Source organism: Trachemys scripta, chromosome 11, assembly GCF_013100865.1.
Source record: "Trachemys scripta elegans isolate TJP31775 chromosome 11, CAS_Tse_1.0, whole genome shotgun sequence".
In the NCBI taxonomy this organism is placed as follows: domain Eukaryota; kingdom Metazoa; phylum Chordata; order Testudines; family Emydidae; genus Trachemys; species Trachemys scripta.
In genome coordinates this window covers 24,078,688-24,099,089 of record NC_048308.1, presented here as the reverse complement: position 1 = coordinate 24,099,089, position 20,402 = coordinate 24,078,688, and the positions used below count along the sequence as shown (strand labels likewise).

Sequence of the window (20,402 nt, the reverse complement as noted above, 5' to 3'; positions counted from 1 at the left end):
TAAGCGAGCAATAGGTATTACAGAACAGGCTCTCTTTCATTAACTTGACCCTGAGCAGTCATTATGCATGCCAAAGAACTGTCATTACCTTAAGATTGAGTTATTTTGGGCTACTTCACAGAATGACAGAGTAACTGACTAACCCTTAATGCTGGCCTGCCTTTACCTGCCTCCCATACTGCATTTACTCTGTAGCTGGAGGCTACATTAATACTTCACAAGAGGGCTGTTGAAAAATAATACAGGCTGACATCCACCTGGAGAATGACACTGTTCTGCAAGGTTTTCATTTTTCTCCAAATACTTGGAGCTCAAGTGTGAATGTGTCTCTACCTTTAGTTAGCCATGGGAGAGAAGTCCCATTGTCGCTGAATCGTGGCAGTCACACCCACTGCCGCCCACTGTTTTTAGCCAAATCACTGTGCAGCTCAGTTCACTTCCGAATATTACACTCACTGATTCAGTTTATGTGCATTATATTTATTAAAAGTAGTTTTCCATTTTAAACACCACACTCAGCATTCTGGGTCATATTTTTGTGGCTTCGTGACTGCCACTCCCAGAAGTGTCAAATTATTAAACAGTATTTCAAACACGTTATTAGGGTCATTCCCGCATTGCACCAAACATAATTTGACGATAACTTTTTAAGCTCTAGGCTTATATGTTCAGCTTGGCTTTATTTTTAGTATCCAGTGGAATAAATTAAAATTGAAATCTAGACACTGCACTTTGCATTCCTAGCTGGAAAAAAAAAATTAAGTGAATTTGAGAGGTAGCAGACTGATAGCCCTGGAGATTGGCCACTTGATCTATTGTTTATCTGTCTCTGGTACTTACATGGCCCCACTGCTGTAGTATCTGAGCACCTCACAGTCTTGAATGTATTTATCTTCACAACAGCCCCATGAGGTAGGGATGTGCTATTATTTCCACATTTTACAGATGGAGAACTAGGGCAAAGAGACTTCACTGAGTTGCTCCACGTTACACAGGGCGTCTGTGGCTGAGCAGGGAACTGCACCCAGGCAGCCTGAGGCCCTAGCTAATGCCCTAAGCATTGGGATGATCCTTCTTCATTTCAGCAGTGCAGGACCAAGCCCATAATCCATGGAACAATCCCCTTTTACATTTCAGCATTTTAAAAAGTTTTGCTTTGTTTTGTTTTGCGCTTTAAGAAAGATAATTATGCTACCTGGGCCATGACTGGAAGCCCCACCCCAACCGAAGACAGACAAAGGTTCAAAAGGAATTAAAAAAAAGAACCATTCTACAGTAATTCCATCCACCCCAGCTAATCCACATATTGAGCTCAGTAACTATCAAAAGCAACTGCTAGATCCCATATAAAGAGCAGGGAGAGCTGTGTCTCATCCATTACCTAAAGAAAATATTCCATGACATATACTAACATCTTCTCTGTACTATACCCAGGGCTTGGACCAAATGGAACGCATAAAAATTCCCACATTCCACCCATTTTTATTATTCTGCAGTATGCAAAAGCATGCTGGGCACTTTACAGAACAGACAGAAAGACACGACTCCTTCCTGAAAGACTTATTAAGACTTATCTACATGCAAAGTTACACCAGTTAACTAAATGTTTGATTTAAAAATTGATTTGGTTAAACCAGTGCAGAAAGCTATGTGGAGATTCTTAAACTAATATAAATCTGGCTTATATTGATTTAGCTTAAATTGATTAGGAACAGATTTAAGCAACTGAAATAAGCCACTTTTAAACTGAACTACTAAATCAGGGATTGAAATTGGTTTAACTAACTTGCTTTAAAAAACAAGTTTAACTTAAACTGGTGTAACATCTATTTGTAAACAAGCCCTTAGACATGATGCAATTAATATTTACAATAAACATGCACGGAGAGAATGGGGAAAGGAAGACTGAGGGTTAAAGAAACAAGACCATGTTGTTCATTTTAGACATAGGAACATTATGATGGTTCAAGTGCCTCTGAGGTTGCTCTGTGACCACTTTCTCAATCACCTTCTGCCAAAGTGGGAACAGACCTTGTGAGCCTTTAAATTAATTTCTTAATAGGACTAATGGTTTTACAATGAACACCAGCTAAATCATTTGGCATTTAAACAATCTGATATAGCAATAATTTTTTAAAAAGTGTCAAGCACGAATATTCCTTTTCACTGATACAATCTTGAATTCATAATAGGAAATCTACCTATATGGTAGATCTTAGGTTTCCAAACAATGTGTTCTTTCAAGCTGGCTTGGAAAGCAAGTATTTGACCAAAGCTGCAGCAGATAACTGTTTTCTCTGCCTGGAAGGTAGATCAGCATATGGAGGTACTTCAAAGATAAGTGTTTAAGATTCCCTCAAAGGCAGTCTCTCATCAATAGGCTGACTCCTTCCTAGACATGCATCTTTTTCTACCCAGAATACCACTCATTAACTATAGAACTTCCTAGAGAGGTAATAACATGTTTTCTGTCTAGAAGGCAGATTAGCATAGGAACATGTTAATAGGTAACTATGCAACTTTAGCTACCAACAGGCATTCATTGTATTTCTTTCGGTCTACCTTTGCCTAAAAGAATGGACATTATCTTGGAAAATGTTAAACAAACAAGTAACATTCAATTTTGCATTGCCACCTTGGGGCAAACTAGATGACTTATTCACTTTCAACAGCTAATTTCTATGATTTTATGACTTGGATAATATATATTAATGTAAAAAAAAGGTTTTTTTCTTAGAGAAAGCTGTCATTGTCTTAGGTAACTACTATATCAGAGGCTGATTAAAAGAATTGTAGAATAAATTAAGTTTATTCACTAGAGTCAAGGAATGATGGATTTTTTAAAATAAAATGATAAAAATAAATTGCTTAAATGTATACCACCACCTATCAACAAAATATCCTAGGTGTTTCCAAAAACAAACAAAAACAAATAAAAACAAATCCAGATTAAAAAACTAAAAACATACAATAATTAAAATCAGATTGGTTTTATTTATAATTTTAATCTGCTGTGCTAAAAGCCTTTTTATTAAAATAAAAAAAGGTTTAATTACGCTTAACACAGAGACTAAACTTCATCTCACACCAAAAGAAATGGCATCCCATAACTCTGGGGCTATAGAAATAAAACAGATGGACAATATCCCTTCGTGTCAGGAACCGGGGCATGGGTGGCCAGGTGCTGTGGTTGGAGCAGGATTCAGGCCTAGTGGTTGGAGCAGGAGTCAGGGGCCAGGAAACAGAACTGAGGCTCAGGACCAGAACTGGAAGCTGGATGCCAGAGCTGAGGGTCAAATCAGAGTCTGAGCCAGGAATTGGAGTAGAGGGTCAGAACCAGGTTGCCTAGAGTTAGGGAAGGCAGAAGCAGAGATGGGTCCAAGGCAGGAGCAAGGTGAGGACTTGGGAACCAGGAACAAGGAGAGGAACCAGGAACCAGGCAAGGACAAATGAATCAGGCAGGGTCTGTCTCAGCAGCAGGTTCAGGGATGTGTCTCATTGTACAGACTGCCTCTAGGTGTTTCCCCTAGGTCTTACCATGTCTGGGCCAACCAGGAGGGAATGCAGTAAGTTCTACCAATGAGGGCCTCTGTGAGTAGGGCAGCTAGTGGTGCTTGGCCTCACAAGGCTCTTAGCCTGTCAACTGTAGCTCTACCAGGGCTGTTGGGTGGAAATGTGGATGTGGCAGTCACTAAGGAACTCACCAACCAAGGTTCTAGCCCTGCAGATCCTCACACTTTCTGCCCTTGGATATGCCAGGCTACAAACTTCCTGATTTGCCAGAACTCAGAGGATATAATGGAGTTGTTAGCTCAGTAAAGAATCAGGGACACACTCTGTTAAGGGCCTTAAGAGTTAAAATCAAAACTTTAAATTCAATATGTGCCTACACAGGCAGCTCATGAAGTGAATGCAGTAACAGCTAGACAGACCCCTCTGTTCACCCCCACCACTATGACAACTGAGCTGTCATATTCTGCTCTAACTGAAGATGGTAGATCAACCTTTTAGGTAGTTCACATCAGAGAGCACGGCATTAGTCTAACATCAACATTTTTAAGAGATCATGAATCATGGCTGTCAGGCCAGCATGCAAGATACATGGTTATAATCTGGAAACATTTTTTAAATAATGATTATTGCTTGACTAAATTATTTACTCATATAAAATGTTATGACTCTGTAGACTTCCAAAATAATCATTTTTAATCCATCAGTTTCTGCTACAAAGAAACCTTAGTGATACACACTATGAAACAGAACAAAGGCGTAACACTAAACATTTTTCAATTTTGTTCATGGATAAGATAAATTGTATTCTGATTGGATTGGCTACCGGTCTGGTAGTGGATCTATGCTGATAGGAGACAAATACATTATATTATCAGTGATGTTTCAGTCTGTTTTGCTCACCAAGATTCTGGATGTGGTGGAAGAGGTTCAAGCAACTGTGAATTAGACTTGTTATCTTAACCTTGCATGTGCTCGCTCTCTCTCTCTAGCTGTAGCTATATATGTTCTCTTTGATTTCTCAATGCCTGGGGGAGACTGTGTATTCGACAAGAGCAAGTCTGTTGAACCTTAATACACAAGATGGAGATGATGGTAGTAAAGCAGTATGAATCACTGGGAGAGAGTACCAGTACTCCTTTCTTCATCAAGGAAGTTCATAAAACAGGTATATTCCTGGATCACCAAATGTCATCAGCAGCCATCACCATAATTTTCAGTTGCATTTAGCTTGAGAAATAGCAATATGACCTAGAAGGACGAGACATGAGCAGACTCACATCTGGGAGCTCAACTGTTTTGACTGACAAGGTCCTTTGTAGATTGGAATCTGCCCTGAGGAAGGTATGCTGATGATCCTTGGTAACGGAAATGAGCTGCCACAACTGATAGCACCTTTGTAAGTACCCTGGGCACTGTGGCAAGGCCAAAAGGTAGCATTCTCTGTTGACAGTGGTTCAGACCTACAGTGAACCTCAGGAATCTTCTGTGTGAATGCTGGATGTCTATGTGGAAGTAAGCAACTTTCATATTGATAGCTGTGAAGCAGTTGCCATTGTTCAGTGAAGGATACTGGGGTGAGCCATTCTGAAACTCAATTTGTGGATACACTGAACTTTCTGAGTCTAAGATGGGTCTCCATTCTCTCTTCCTTTTGGAGATAAAGAAATATTTAGAATAAAAACCCTTTCCCTGGTGTTGAGGAGGTACCAACTCTATGGCTTCTTGATGAAGGAGGAAGTATACCTCTTGAATGAACATTCTCTCATGAAAGTGGTCCCTGAAGATGGATGAGGAAGGGGGTTTTGGAGGACGAAGGGAGAAGATGTAGCTGGTATGAATGATGTTGAGAACCCATTTGTGTTTCATCTGCCAGACTTGAGAGAATGGGGAGAGATGAGCTAGAAAGCCACCAATTTGGGTCTTGGGTAGATGGATGCAATAACTGGAGTGATTCACAGCTCTCAAAGGTCCCACTGTGCTTGTTCTGCTGCACCCTCTTCCGTGATGGTTCATATCCCTTCTGATGGAAAAAAAGAGTTGAGATTCTGCTCACTGTAAAGTTGTGGCCTGTGGTATTTCCTCTTTGGCACTGGAGTATAGATCCCCAGTGAATGGAAGGTTGCCTGTGAGACCTTCAACAAGTGTAATAAGTCATCAGTTCTCTCACTTAACAGAGATTGTTTCCTTCAAAGGGCAAATCCTCAACTGTAGATTGCTTCTTTTTTGCTGATGCTGTGGATGGTCATGCTCCTGCACAAGGTGCTAGTCTCAGAGTACTTTTTCTCTTTGGAGCCAGGAGATCAGTACCAAGCCCCTTATGAGCTCCTGACCCTCCTGTACTGAGGCATGGAGTCTCAGACAATTTCGATGGTGTTGGGGAAGTGTTCGTCTTTTAAATGGACCTGGAAAGGGATTTCTCTCCCTTCTTCCGAGAGTGTTTCCTACCTTCCTCGTGTCCCTGAATGGAGGAGTCTTTAGCTCTACTCCTGTCAGCCCCAGAACTGGAGGTCATCATGCTTGGAGGAACACTTCTCGATGCTGCTGCACACTGCACATGGAGGCTTACCTAGCCTGGGTCAGAGTGGGGCCCCACTGCTTGATCCATAAGGAATCTTCTAACCCTTAACTCATACGTTTGATGGGTTTGGCTGGGAAAGTATTGGCAAATGCTGCTCTTCGAGGGAATAGAAGCTTCTACAAGGCATTAGAAGCCCTTTAGGTGGTCATCGCTCACTAGGAAGGCCCTTGTGCAGGAATCCCAGTTCTTGACTCCTGGGATCTTGGGCTCTCAGGCAACCGATACTGCCAGCAAAAATCTTAAGAATCTCTGGTGCATGGAGCTCATGTGAACCCACCCACAGTGAAATACAGATAGGGATCATCACATAAAGAAGAAGAGATAGTTATCTGACCTGGAATATAAAACTCATCTAAAAATCTCATCAATTTTAATTAATTCTGTGTCTTAAAGCTGCAGAACTATTATTATTTTATTATTAAATATTTGCTTATGGTAACCCAGGTGGTGGGTGCTTTTCAGACATATAAGAAGGAATGGCTGCTTCCCCAATGAGCTTGCAATGAAAGGACAGATAGACCAGAAGATAGAGGGTATAGGGAAATGGAAAACAACATAACTTTCTCTCTTTTATTAATGTCATAATATACAAGTCAACTAGATTAGCTCCTCCAGAAGATGTGGGCCTTTCATACAGGCGTAAACTGTAGAGGGCAGACGCTTTGTGAATGCATTCAAGAAGGTCATAATCATGCATTGCGCAGCATGGAAGAAAGCACGGAGGTGTTTATGTGAGAAGCTAAGAAATGAGTGGTAAAGGGTGAGAACCTGGGCTGAGTAGAAGGGGTGAAGGGTGATACAAAATGAGGCAAACTCAGATAAATAGGAAAGGGCAGAGTTACACTAAAATTTGAAGGTGATGACTGAATGAGAAGTAACCTTTTATTTCTCTTGAATTCCTGAAGGTAGTTAATGCTTTAATCAAAGAACTACATTTGCCAAAAGGTACAAGTAAACCCATGGTAGTTCAGTGAGGCTAAGCCCAATAGTCAGCAATTCCTCTGGCAGTGTTTGCAGTTTGTGGCCATGAGTCTGGGAACTTTAGAAAATAATAGAGAACCTGCCAAAATGTATTCACTTTGAGAAATGTTCTACATATAATTTACATGTTACAAATGAAATAAAACAATCTAATGTTTTATTGGCCACACAGAGGTCAACCTACTTGATTAGCATGCCACTGTATTTGAATAATCATAGTAAAACATCATTAAAAGATATGTATGTGATGATCAGTTCTCTAATTATGCTATCGTGTGCTTTTTACAGCTACGGTAGCCAACACATCAGGATAATATTTAGAGAACTAAAGATTTACAGTGTGTGTATCTGACACTTAAGGTAGGATTTAAAAAAACCCCAAACTCTCATAATTGAGTTTTACCAATGATTTCAACGGGAACAAAGTTAGGCCAATGAAGTCTTTTGAAAGTTCTGCTATTAAACTTCAGGAAGTTTATTTCTCTCTTTGTTTTTTTAATCTTCAGATAAACACACATCAACAGTCATGTTTATGAAGAGGCTGAACTAAAAGCAATCTTACGTAGACAGGCAGAGCAATGGAGGTATAAAGAAAGATGTAGGGCCACATGAGAGCAAAGTATTTATGTTTACAGTTCAATTTAGAAATGGAGTATGGGTGTACAAATATTAATTTTATGTGATGCAGTTTTGTCTTTGGAAATGTAACTTACAACTGTGGTTTTGTAATGAATGTTAGTATAATCTGAAACTAAAATTAAAAAACTGTGTTTTTAGATGCCATTTTAAAATGTAACAGCTAACTAAGACTGTGATGCTACAAAGCGTTTACTCACATGAATAGAACCACTGTTGTCATATGACTAAGGATTTGCAGGATCATGTGCTATTACTATTGGCTTGTTGTTTATTTTAAAAATATGTAGCCGATTTCAAGTTCCTTACATCTCAATAGATCATAAAATAGATGTAGTCAACAATAAGCATATTTATGTGTCTTCCTAAATTCTCTCTACTAATTCACATAATCCCTTTAGGTGGCTAGTCAAACAGTGGATGCACAGCCAAAACTAAACACTTCCTAACATTTATAGTGTTTATATTTTTAAAAGTCCAGTGTCAAGTTTCATTGCAGTTTTTTAAAAACATTATTGGACAAATTCATCCCCACTATAACTCCTCATTTGCATACTATAAAGACAAGATGCAAATGTTTTTAATACTCCCTCAAACAAACCTAGCCATGTAGTATATTTTATAACTTCCAAAATTATGTGCTGAAGTCATAAGTTTGAACTTCTATTTCAATATCACTCATTTTGAATTTATGTTTATATATGAAATAAACAGTAGAACTGCCTTGATAGGACTACAATTGCAGAAATAATCAATTCTCTGAAATATCACTTGTTCTAAAATGGAACAGCACTTTTGCAGGATTACTTTATCAGAATAATAAAACTGCAATTCTTCCTCAATAAAATGCATTTTTCCCCCATGAACATATAAGGAGACCCAAAGTGCTAAATGATTCTGACAATCTTTTTATGAAAATAGTCTGTTTGACACTATCATGTAATCTATTTGTTTTGAACATTTTAAATTGTGTGTGTTGTTCTTATGAAGAGAAACAATACAAGCAATTTAACATGTTCAAGACAAATAGATTACATAACATCAAGATACTATTTTCCATTGCTGTTTAAATATACTGTTTATATTTTTAAAATCAAATTATTAAAAACCTAGAACATGAGAACGGCCAGACTGGGTCAGACCAAAGCTCCATCTAGCCCAATATCCTGTCTTCCAACAGTGACCAATGCCAGATGCCCAAGAGGGAATGATCAGAACAGGTAATCATCAAGTGATCCATCCCCCGTCATCCATTCCCAGCTTCCGGCAAACAGAGGTTAGGGACACCATCCCTGCCCATCCTGGCTAATAGCCATTGATGGACCTATCCTCCATGAATTTAGTTCTTTTTTGAACCTGTTATAGTCTTGGCCTTCATAACATCCTCTGGCAAAGAGTTCCACAGGTTGACTTAGCATTGTGTGAAGAAATACTTCCTTTTGTTTGTTTTAAATCTGCTGCCATTAATTTCATTTGGTGACCCCTAGTTCTTGTGTTATAATAAGGAGTAAATAACAACACTTCCTTATCTATCTTCTCCACACCAGTCATGGTTTTATAGACCTCTATCATATCCCCCCAAAGTCGTCTCTTTTCCAATCTGAAAAGTCCCAGTCTTATTAATCTCTCCTCAGATGGAAGCCGTTTCATACCACTAATAATTTTTGTTGCCCTTTTCTGAACCTTTTCCAATTCCAATATATCTTTTTTGAGATGGGGCAACAACATCTGCATGAAGTATTCAAGATGTAGGCGTACCAAGGATTTATATAGAGGCAATATATTTTCTGTCTTGTTATCTATCCCTTTCTTAATGATGCCCAACATTCTGTTCGCTTTTTTGACTGCTGCTGCACATGGAGTGGATGTTTTCAGAGAACTATCCACAATGACCCCAAGATCTCAGACCCTATCATTCATATGTATAGTTGGGATTATATTTTCCAATGTACATTACTTTACAGTAACTCCTCACTTAACATTGTAGTTATGTTCCTGAAAAATGCAACTTTAAGCGAAACGATGTTAAGCGAAATGATGTTAAGCGAATCCAATTTCTCCATAAGAATTAATGTAAATGAGGGGGTTAGGTTCCAGGGAAATGTTTTTCACCAGACAAAAGACTATATATATATATACACACACACACATACACACACACAGTATAAATTTTAAACAATTTAATACTGGTCACAGTGATGATGATTGTGAAGCTTGGTTGAGCTGGAGGAGTCAGAGGGTGGGATATTTCCCTTACTGCTAAATGATGAACTAGCAATTGGCTGACCCCTCAAGAGTTAACTCTCTCACTCGACAAGGCAGCAGGAATGGAGGGAGATATGCGCATTTCTCCTTTAAGTACATTGCCTTGTTAATTAGATCAGCTTGCTGAGACCAAAGCTGGTGCAAGCTCCCTCCGTCCTGAGCCCTGGTGTGTCCCCCCTGCTCTATGAAAGATGGGGTAGGCAGGGTGCAGGAGCACGGGGGAGGGGGACACCCTGACATTAGCTCCCCTCTTCCTTCCCCCCCCCCCCTGCACAGCAAGCAGGAGTCTTGGGGAGCAGCTCCAAGGCAGAGGACAGGGAACTTAGGGGAGCAGGGAGCTGATAAGGGGAGCTGATGGGGGGCTGCCAGTCTACCCTGGTTCCAAGCTCCCTCCAGCTAGCTGCAATGGGCTGCTCTTCCTGCAAGCCGTAGACAAAGCAGGCGGCTGCCAAAAGACGTTAGAAGAGAGTATTGCACAACTTTAAATGAGCATGTTCCTTAATTGATCAGCAAGATAACAACAAAACAACGTTAACCGGAACGACTTTAAGTGAGGCGTTACTGTACATTTATCAATATTGAATTTCATCTGCCATTTTTGTTGCCAAGTCACCTAGTTTTGAGAGATCCTTTTGTAGCTCTTCGCAGTCTGCCTGGGACTTAACTATCTTGAGTAGTTTTGTATCATCTGCAAATTTTGCCACCTCACTGTTTACACCCTTTTCCAGATCATTTATGAACATGTTGAATAGGACTGGTCCCAGTATAGACTCCTGTGGGACACCACTATTTACCTCTCTCCATTCTGAAAACTGGCCATTTATTCCTAGCCTTTGTTTCCTATCTTTAAACCAATTATCAGTCCCTGAGAGGACCTTCCCTCATATCCCATGATAGCTTACTTTGCTTAAGAGCCTTTGGTGAGGGACCTTGTCAAAGGCTTTCTGAAAATCTAAGTACACTATATCCACTGGATCCCCCTTGTCCACATGCTTGTTGATCCCCTCAAAGAATTCTAGTAGATTGGTGAGGCATGATTTCCCTTTACAAAAACCATGTTGACTCTTCTCTAACAAATGTTCATCTATGTGTATGACAATTTTGTTCTTTACTATAGTTTCAACCAGTTTGCTCTGTACTGAAGTCAGGCTTACTGGCCTGTAATTGCCGGGATCACCTCTGGAGCCCTTTTTAAAAATTGGTGTCACATTAGCTATTCTCCAGTCATTTGCTACAGAAGCTGATTTAAATGATAGGTTACAAACTACAGTTAGTAGTTCTGCAATTTCACATTTGAGTTCCTTCAGAACTCTTGGGTGAATACTATCTGGTCCTGGTGAATTATTACTGTTTAATTTATCAATTTGTTCCAAAACCTCCTCTAATGACACCTCAATCTGGGACAGTTCCTCAGTTTTGTCACCTAAAAAGAATGGCTCAGGTTTGGGAATCTCCCTCACATCCTCAGCCGTGAAGACCGATGCGAAGAATTCATTTAGTTTCTCCACAATGGCCTTATCATCCTTGAGTGGTCCTTTAGCATCTCGATCGTCCAGTGGCCCCACCGGTTGTTTAGCAGGCTGCCTGCTTCTGATGTACTTAGAAATTTTTTTGCTATTATTTTTGAGTCTTTGGCTAGCTGTCCTTCAAATACTTTTTTGACCTTCCTAATTATATTTTTATACTTCACTTGCCAGACTTTATGCTCCTTTCTATTTTCCACACTAGGATTTAACTTCCACTTTTTAAAGGATGCCTTTTTGCCTCTTACTGCTTCTTTTACTTTGTTGTTTATCCATGATGGCAGTTTTTGGTTCTCTTACTATGTTTTTTAATTTGGGTTACACATTTAAGTTGAGCCTCTATTATGGTGTCTTTAAAAAGTTTCCATGCAGCCTGCAGGGATTTCACTTCTGGCACTGTACCTTTTAATTTCTGTTTAACTAACCTCCTCATTTTTGTGTCATTCCCCTTTCTGAAATTAAATGCTACAGTGTTGTGCTTATATGGATTTCTTCCCCGCCACACGGATGTTAAATTTTATTATATTATGGTCACTACTACCAAACGGTCCTGCTATATTCACCTCTTAGACCACATCCTGTGTTCCACTTAGGGGAACACAGGATCTAGAATTGCCTCTCCTCTTGTGGGTTCCAGGACTAGTTGCTCCAAGAAACAGTCATTTAAGGTGTCAAGAAACTTTCTCTCTGCATCCCATCTTGAGGTGACATGTACCCAGTCAATACGGAGATAGTTGAAATCCCCCATTATTATTGAGTTTTTTATTTTAATAGCCTCTCTAATCAGCCTGAGCATTTCATAGTCACTATAACCACCCTGGTCAGGTGGTCAGTAATATATCCCTACTGCTATATTCCTATTATTAGAGCATGGAATTACTATCCATAGAGACTCTATGGCACAGTTTGGTTCATTTAAGATTTTTACTTCATTTGATTCTATGCTTTCTTTCACATATAGTGCCACTCCCTCACCAGCACGACCTGTTCTGTCCTTCCGATATATTTTGTACCCTGGTTTTACTGTGTTCCACTGATTATCCTCATTCCACCAAGTTTCTGTGATGCCTATTATATCGCTACCCCCATTTAATGTGAGGCACTCTAGTTCACCCATCTTATTATTTAGACTTCTAGCATTGGTATATAAGCACTTTAAAAACTTGTCACTTTTTAGCTGTCTGCTAATGTAATTAAATGGGACTTTTTTTTTTTTTCATTTGACTGCTTCTCATCAGATCCTATCTGTATTTTATCATCTTCCATCCTCTCCTCCTTACTAGGACATAGAGAATCTCCATTAAAAGATCCTCCCCTAAGGGATGTCTCTGTCCAAACCACGTGCTCCTCTGCACCTGACGGCTTTCCCCCAGCCCTTATTTTAAAAACTGCTCCACGATCTTTTTTTAAATCATAATAGACCAAAATCATTATTGTAAGGCAATTTAGCCAGTTGAAAGAGGATAAGATGAAAAATACAATAATTTGAATGACAATTCTAAAAGATGTTATCCTCATTGTACTATGAAAATGTTGATGACAAACAAAGTGTTAATTACAGGGAGTCCCTGGTATATGTCAGGGTTGTGTTCCTGAAAAGGGCGACAAATACCGAAACGACGGATACAGGGAAATTTTTCCCCATAAGAAATAATTGCCCGCCCCGCCTCTTCCTGACCCCCCCCCTCAACCCCCACCCCGCCTCTTCCCACCCAGTTCCGCCCCATCCTCTGAGCACGTCCCATCCCTACTCCTTCCCCTCCCTCCCAGCAACTCCTGAATGCCGGGGGAAGCACCCAAAGAAAAGCCATGCAAAAGGTGAAGCGACGGAGATGCAGCTACGGACCGATGTGAATCGGAACACGTTCTCCTATTGATGAGCGATGGATATGCGAAATGACAGATAAAGTGGAGACATATACCGGGGACCCCCAATTTAATAGATATCTATTTCTAAAATGCCCATCAGTGTAGTACCTGGGCACTCTGGGAACAATCTCAGTTTAGGAGCCTAAAATAAGATACCTAAAAATTAAGCACCTAAAATACCCATTTTAGGTGCTTTAGTATTGGCTGGATCACTTAAGTCCCTATTTGAGCATCAACCTATGAATGTTACCATCATCATCATAGTTTATTTAGGGGACTCAATCAGTGCTTGGGTGCTGAAACCTGTTATTCTGGTATGTAAATTTAAGTGCCCCCCTTTGAGAAGCTATGTAATAGACCACATTAGCTTTGGTCTACCTTAACTTGACAGACCATATTACAAATTAATTACAACACAGGGTATATTACTGGACTACTAGTGAATGCCTTGGGTGTATTTAAACCCTCTGCTTTCCACTACTGAAGAAGTGAACCAACAATCATCTAACGCAAATCACACTATAACTTAGTTATTAGAGAATGTTGAAAAACTGAAGAAAAATGAACAGTTTGGTATATTTATTAATGCACAACTATGGCATTTTCATTACTGATCATTCAATTTTGACGTTGCAGTTTTAACTTATGCACTCATCGAGAAACTGAAAATTATAGTCTTCCCTACAATTATAACGTGGCCATATTGGCTAAATTTACGGCTCATGCTATTGGTGGAGCTGGCAGCACCACCTATTAACATTGCCTGGCACTTCCCATTATAAGGCCCTATTTTCAGTTGCTTATAACTTTGTTAAACTAACTTCTTGAGCTGAAATTTTCCATGTTGGGGTGTCTATTTTAGGCTGAAATCCCCCCCAAATTTCAGCCAAAATGCTTCAAATGTTTCCGAGAATGAGGCTAGGGACAAAAACAACAAGGAGTCCGGTGGCACCTTAAAGATTAACAGATTTATTTGGGCATAAGCTCCTGAGGGTAAAAACCCCACTTCTTCAGATGCATCAGGTTGCACCTGAAGAAGTGGGTTTTTTACCCATGAAAGCTTATGCCTAAATAAATATGTTAGTCTTTTAGGTGCCACTGGACTCCTTGTTGTTTTTGTGGATACAGATTAACATGGTTACCCCCGATACTTGACACCACGCTAGGGACAAATACATTGTTTTGCCCATGTTAAAATTTTTTGGCTATCCTTTTTTTTTTTTTTAAACCTCTCATGCCCCCATACTTTGAAGCAGGAACTAGAAATTTGACAGGGGGTGTCCTTTGTGTCAGGGGTGTCTTTTGCTGTCCCTGTGAAAATCCACTCAAATTTGGTGAAGTTATAAGCCTTTGAAAAACTGCAGAGTACACATGCTAGTTTAACAGCTAAAATGTCAGAAGATTTCATCCACATTGGGCATGCTCCAGCCTGGGGCCAAGCAAGACTTTCCCTGAAATTGCTGCTCTGGGTGCAAGTCCCAGCAATGGAACTGAAATCAGGGAGACTGTCTTTCCTGTGCTCTAAATGTCTCCCTGGTAGGCTCAGGCAGTGTGGAGGAGGGAAATGACTGATTCAAATGTAGCGGGGACAAGAGAAAGACCTTTGAAAGCAGAAGAGTAGACTGGGACAAGGAGCCTAGAGTAGGTGGAACACTGGGACTGGAACACTGGGACTGGATGCTGACAGTGGAAGGAGATTGGGACTGGGAGTCCGGAAGGGAAGACTAGGACTGGACCGCTGAGGAGCCTGGGATGGAGTGAGGAACGAGAGGTGACAAGGAGACACGTTGGGGGAAACTGGGCAGAAAGGGTCAAGCTTGGAGGGGGGAGATGGCAGAAGGGTTTGTGACCAGTACAGCACACTCCCCTCCAGGGCCTACAATGGAACACAAGATTCCTGAGTCTCACTCTTCCATTGCTGTCAGAAAATATTTGTGAAACCCATGGACAAAGTGTATCATCCTTCTCTAGTATTGATTGATAGAGGTCTGTGCAGTTGATCTAAAGGTTCCAACTCTGGTGATGAACCATGTGGGTGTCAATATGATGTCACATGATGGAATTTCTGTTTTTTCAATTTGTTTTTTTAAAAAGCCTAGGAAATTATACACAAAAACTTGATTAAAAGAACATTACAGTTCTAAAGTCAAGTACTGAAAAGTAACAACTGCCTAATTAAGGCACCTGTGCAACCTCAATTTGGCCTTTTGTATATGAATTATGATACAGTCTTTAATTACAAGATCACTTAATATTTTCTGCACAGGACCCCTGCCTCATTTATTGGACAGAATGGATCCGCTCTGGGAATGAATTGGGGCTGTGTAGTGAAGGAGACCGTTGTCTGTAGGACCCCTGCCTCATTTGTTGCAAAAGCTGGAATGTATGTAGTGAATGAGACAGTGGATTGCAGGAAGAGAAAAGATGATCTCATGATTAAGGCAGTTGAATACTGCCTTGGGGAACTAGATTCTATCCCTATTTGTAACACACAGTGCCTACGTGATGCTGGGCTAGTCACTAAAACCAAACTTGTATGTTCCTCATTTTGTGGGTGCCTGACTTGAGACTCTGGAGTCTGATTTGCAGAAATGTCAAGCACTCACAGCTGCAACTGAAGTCAATGAGACTGAGTTTTTAACTTACACAGTGCTATACAATGCCAAGGACTTTGAAAAACCTGGTTCTAGGCATCTCAGAATGGGTACCCAAAATGAGGGGACACTTTTGACCTTAATCTCTCTGTGCCTCAGCTTTCAATCTGTAAAAGGGGGATAATAATACTCCATCTCACAGGAATGTTGTGAAAATAAATTAATGTTTGTGAACCAATCAGATACTGTTGTGATGAGCATCATAGAAAAAAACCAATGAGAAATAAAAATTCTGTCTTCAGACTAGGTTTTGAATAGTGTGTAGTAAACAAGGCATGGGGCCACTTATTGAACAATGAAGAGGAAACAAAATATTGAAGAACCACTTATTAAGCGTGCACTGAAAGAGATAGTCCTATGGAAAAAATAACATGATCATGTAATATATAGATTGTATCATAATGCATATGCACAAGGGTACCGAATTAAGAATGCACAGGCAACCTTAATTCTGGCATTTCCTAACTTTTGAGTGCTTGATTTTGCAATGTTTCAGAGTGGTAACTGTGTTAGTCTGTAACAGCAAAAACAACGAGGAGTTCTTGTGGCACCTTAGAGACTAACAAATTTATTTGGGCATGCTCGGGGGTCGCATAATTATGTTAATTTAACATGGATTTTTTGTGTGTTCCATATATATGAGTATTAATGATAACACCATAGATAGTAATACAAACTGTTACATTCATGAAAGGGGGTAAGCTGAGTCATGGTTGTTATGCGAACTGTAACTTTGAATTTCCTGACATTTGTATAACCACAGCATTTCACCAATGCACATTTTTGCATTTAATATTCTCTAATGTTTCCATATGTACAAATATTGAGCCAGATTCAGCAAGGTCTCTACTTTTAACTGATTTTTTCATAAGATCTTTAAAGCTGTTCATTGAGTCATTTTCCTAGTGGAGAAATTTTGCTTCAGGGACAACTAATGGCAAATAACTGAAATGTTGTCAAAGGCATTTTTATGTTTGCAGCATGCACTCATACAAAAAACCCAGAGACATGTTTCAGGATGGTGCAGAAAGGATAGCATTTTTAACTGGCATCAGCAATATTGCTCATGAAATACCGCTCTACCAGAGAACAAGAAAAGCTTACACCTTAAAAGGCGTTAAATACAAGTACAGCAGAAACCCTTTTATCTGAGTTTCATTATCCGGCTCTCTCTATTAACCGAACCACCAGTGCACACACAAGAATATGGGAAATTGACATCATCTGCATGGCAACACTGTAACCATCCCATCTTTTCAGCCTTGTAAAATGACTGCGATTACTAAGCGAAATCTCATAGTACTATCATTGGATGCTAAAATAGAGATTATTAATAAAATAAATAAAGGACAGTCACTAGCAAAAAATAGCCCAAGATTATAACATTGGAAAAAGCACAGTATCACAAACTGTCAGATTTTCCCCAGCCATTATAAATGTGAGTGTTGCTGTATTTACCATTGTCCTATATACAATACTGTATGTTAATTTAATACTTTATACATATTACATATTGTTATTGTTGTTAGTTGTTACCATGAGTATTGGGGTTGCTGCAATGATCATGTCTGCATTTTTAAAAACTGGCACTATTTATCAATAATGGTTTGTGTATGCTGTAAAGAAGGGGGCTATGTTTTAATGCTTGAGTTTATCCTTTCTGCATTTTTAGGAACTGGTATTCTTTACTAGAAGTAATGGTTCATGTAAGCTGTAAATAAAGAAGGCGGCTTTTCCGGGAGGGGTCAGCTAGTTTAAAAGCAACTCTGCATCTTAAAACAAAATATAGAAAACTCTTTGCCCATTCTCCTAATTATCTGAATTTTTGATTATCTAATCTAACTGGAACCAGGGCCAGATAGGATAAACAGGGCTCTACTGTAATTATTTGATTCCTTTAAGTCTGTATTTGTTGTTTTGAAGACAAGAATTATAAGCCTATAGTACTTCAAATTCCTGTTCAGATACAAGCCAACAGATTGTCATTGTGACAGCAAGTAAACAATAGCACACGACAACCCTGCCAATTTCTGTATCTTTTTATAGCTGTCTAGGTCTTCTTCCCCTAAACTCAATTTACTTCTCCTCTTTTCTTCCATATTTTTTCCCTCTTCTCATATTTTACATCTCTCAAAATCTCTCCCCTAGTTTTGTAAAATCTTAAATAAAGTCCAAAAAAAAAAAAAAAAACAACACAGATAAAACCAACTAGTTCAAATATACATCATTTGTTATATTGTATAATAAAAGCTTTGCATATGGCAGCCAGTCTGGTTAAACTAAACGTAGCTGGGATTAAGGAATTCTGAAAAGCTTGCCAGCAATGACAAAGTATACTGAACTAATCTGAAGTAACCCTTTCCATACCAACGTGGTGCTGTGTGGAAAAAAAAATGCTTGTCACAAAGTCATATAGTATTTGTTCAGAATACTTTTGACTTAGTAAAATGCAATGAATGATTTTAGGTGTAAGTTTCAAATCTACATTTGAAAATTCATATGGGTGTGCTGGCATTTTCAAAGATTACTGGTGTATCAGAAAATGAATACATACAACTCCCCAAATTACAAAGTTATAAAATTGCAAAATCCATAACCTGCATAAAATCAGGAATTCAGAAACTAGGTGCTCTATTTCTGCAGATCTTCTAAGCTCCTCAGGACTGAAGCTAGGATCCTTTGTTCCTCCTAATAATTGTAAAGCATCTCCTTCTTGTGTGGACTTCTGCAGGAGTCTAGCTTCAGCCCTGCAGAGCTGAGGTGCTCCACAGGAGTGGTGCATTAGTCAGTGCAGTCCAGAGTTTTGGATCATCAGATTTCAGAAAAAACAGTATTGAGGTATATATCATATTGTTCTCTCTTCCTCTTTCCTCCAGGACACATAGACAGACAGATATGCAGTAAAATGAAGAGGCAAATTATCTGGATATAAAACACAGCAGAATAGTTAGAAGCTGCCACTGTGTTTTTATGCTACCATCGTCCACTCTTCCCCTTGTAAGAAAACTGAGCCTAAATTGTCACATGTGCTGCCACAGGTTTCAGAAGCTTACTGTAGTATCAGAAAGATATGCATTCCATATATGTTGCAGGTTAATAACTAACAATCTAATCCTGAAATCCTGATACAGTCAAGGATACTTCTGGGAGTCAAATGAGAGTTTCTTGGTAGACAAGAGAACTTCATGATTTTAATTAATTTGTAAATGAATAAGCATCTGCTTACTTTCTGTTCCTCTTCCTGGCTCGGTTGTAGGCTTCCAGACCTTCTGTTAGTGTCTTCAACTTCTCGGGCTCCACCTGAGTAAAGGTATGAACATCAAACTACATTACCCAGACAGTCAATTATTAAATGCTACTTTTACTTTACTGCTGGACATGCAGTTGTTTAGGCTATGGAGCCTAATTTTCACTGCATCCACAAAACATTTCTGTTCCCTACCAAAAGAAGAAAAGAAATATTTTTACAATTCCTCTGTATGCTCATACCAATAGCAATAAAAATGCAAAAAGTAAAACCATGGCACAGTCCTAAAATATTAGAATTAGGGACTAAAATTAGAATGTTACTTAAAAAAATATAATCCTGTTTTCTTCATACCATAAACAATATAAACACTGTCTTTGCCAGAGGATGTTGTGAAGGCCAAGTCTATAATAGGGTTAAAAAAAGAACTAGATAAAATCATGGAGGATAGGTCCATCAGTGGCTATTAGCCAGGATGGGCAAGGATGGTGTCCTTAGCCTCTGTTTGCCAGAAGCTGGGAATGGGCAACAGGGGATGGATCACTTGATGATTCCCTGTTCTGTTCATTCCCTCTGGGACACCTGGCATTGGCCACTATTGGAAGACAGGATACTGGGCTAGATGGACCTTCGGTCTGACCCAGTATGGCCATTCTTATGTTTTTACTGTTGTCAAAGTCTCACAGATCCTAATTCTGACTGCACACACATTTAACTCTTATTGAAGTTAGCTGTGCTTCATAACAACCTTTTATGTACTCTGTTATTACAATATAATATATTTTTAATATGTGCCATCAACCTTTAAAAAAAAAAAACGGTTACCTACCTTTTGTAACTGTTGTTCTGAGAGATGTGTTGCTCATATCCATTCCATTCTAGGTGTGTGCGTGCCCACGTGCACAGTTGTCAGAGATTTTTGCCTTTGCCATATCCGTAGTGTTGGCTGTGGCACCCTCTTGAGTGGCGCATTCATGCATTGGTATATTAGGCGCCGCCGGCCCTGCACCCTCTCAGTTCCTTCTTACTAGCAATTCCGACAGAGGGGGAAGAGGGTGGGTAATGGAATGGACATGAGCAACACATCTTGAAGAACAAGTTACTAAAGGTAGATAACTTTTTTCTTCTTTGAGTGC

The 20,402-nt window shown here is 39.5% G+C and overlaps 1 protein-coding gene across 7 annotated transcripts in view; it reads right to left on the bottom strand.

The window, feature by feature from the left end:
- Positions 1-20,402, bottom strand: part of MBD5 (methyl-CpG binding domain protein 5) — a 242,743-nt gene that overhangs the window by 6,539 nt on the left and 215,802 nt on the right. For all 7 annotated transcript variants that reach the window (XM_034785452.1, XM_034785449.1, XM_034785451.1 and 4 more), the window contains one exon: positions 19,246-19,319. In XM_034785452.1, coding sequence (XP_034641343.1) covers positions 19,246-19,319 — 74 coding nt within the window. The remainder of the gene's footprint in view (positions 1-19,245; positions 19,320-20,402) is intronic.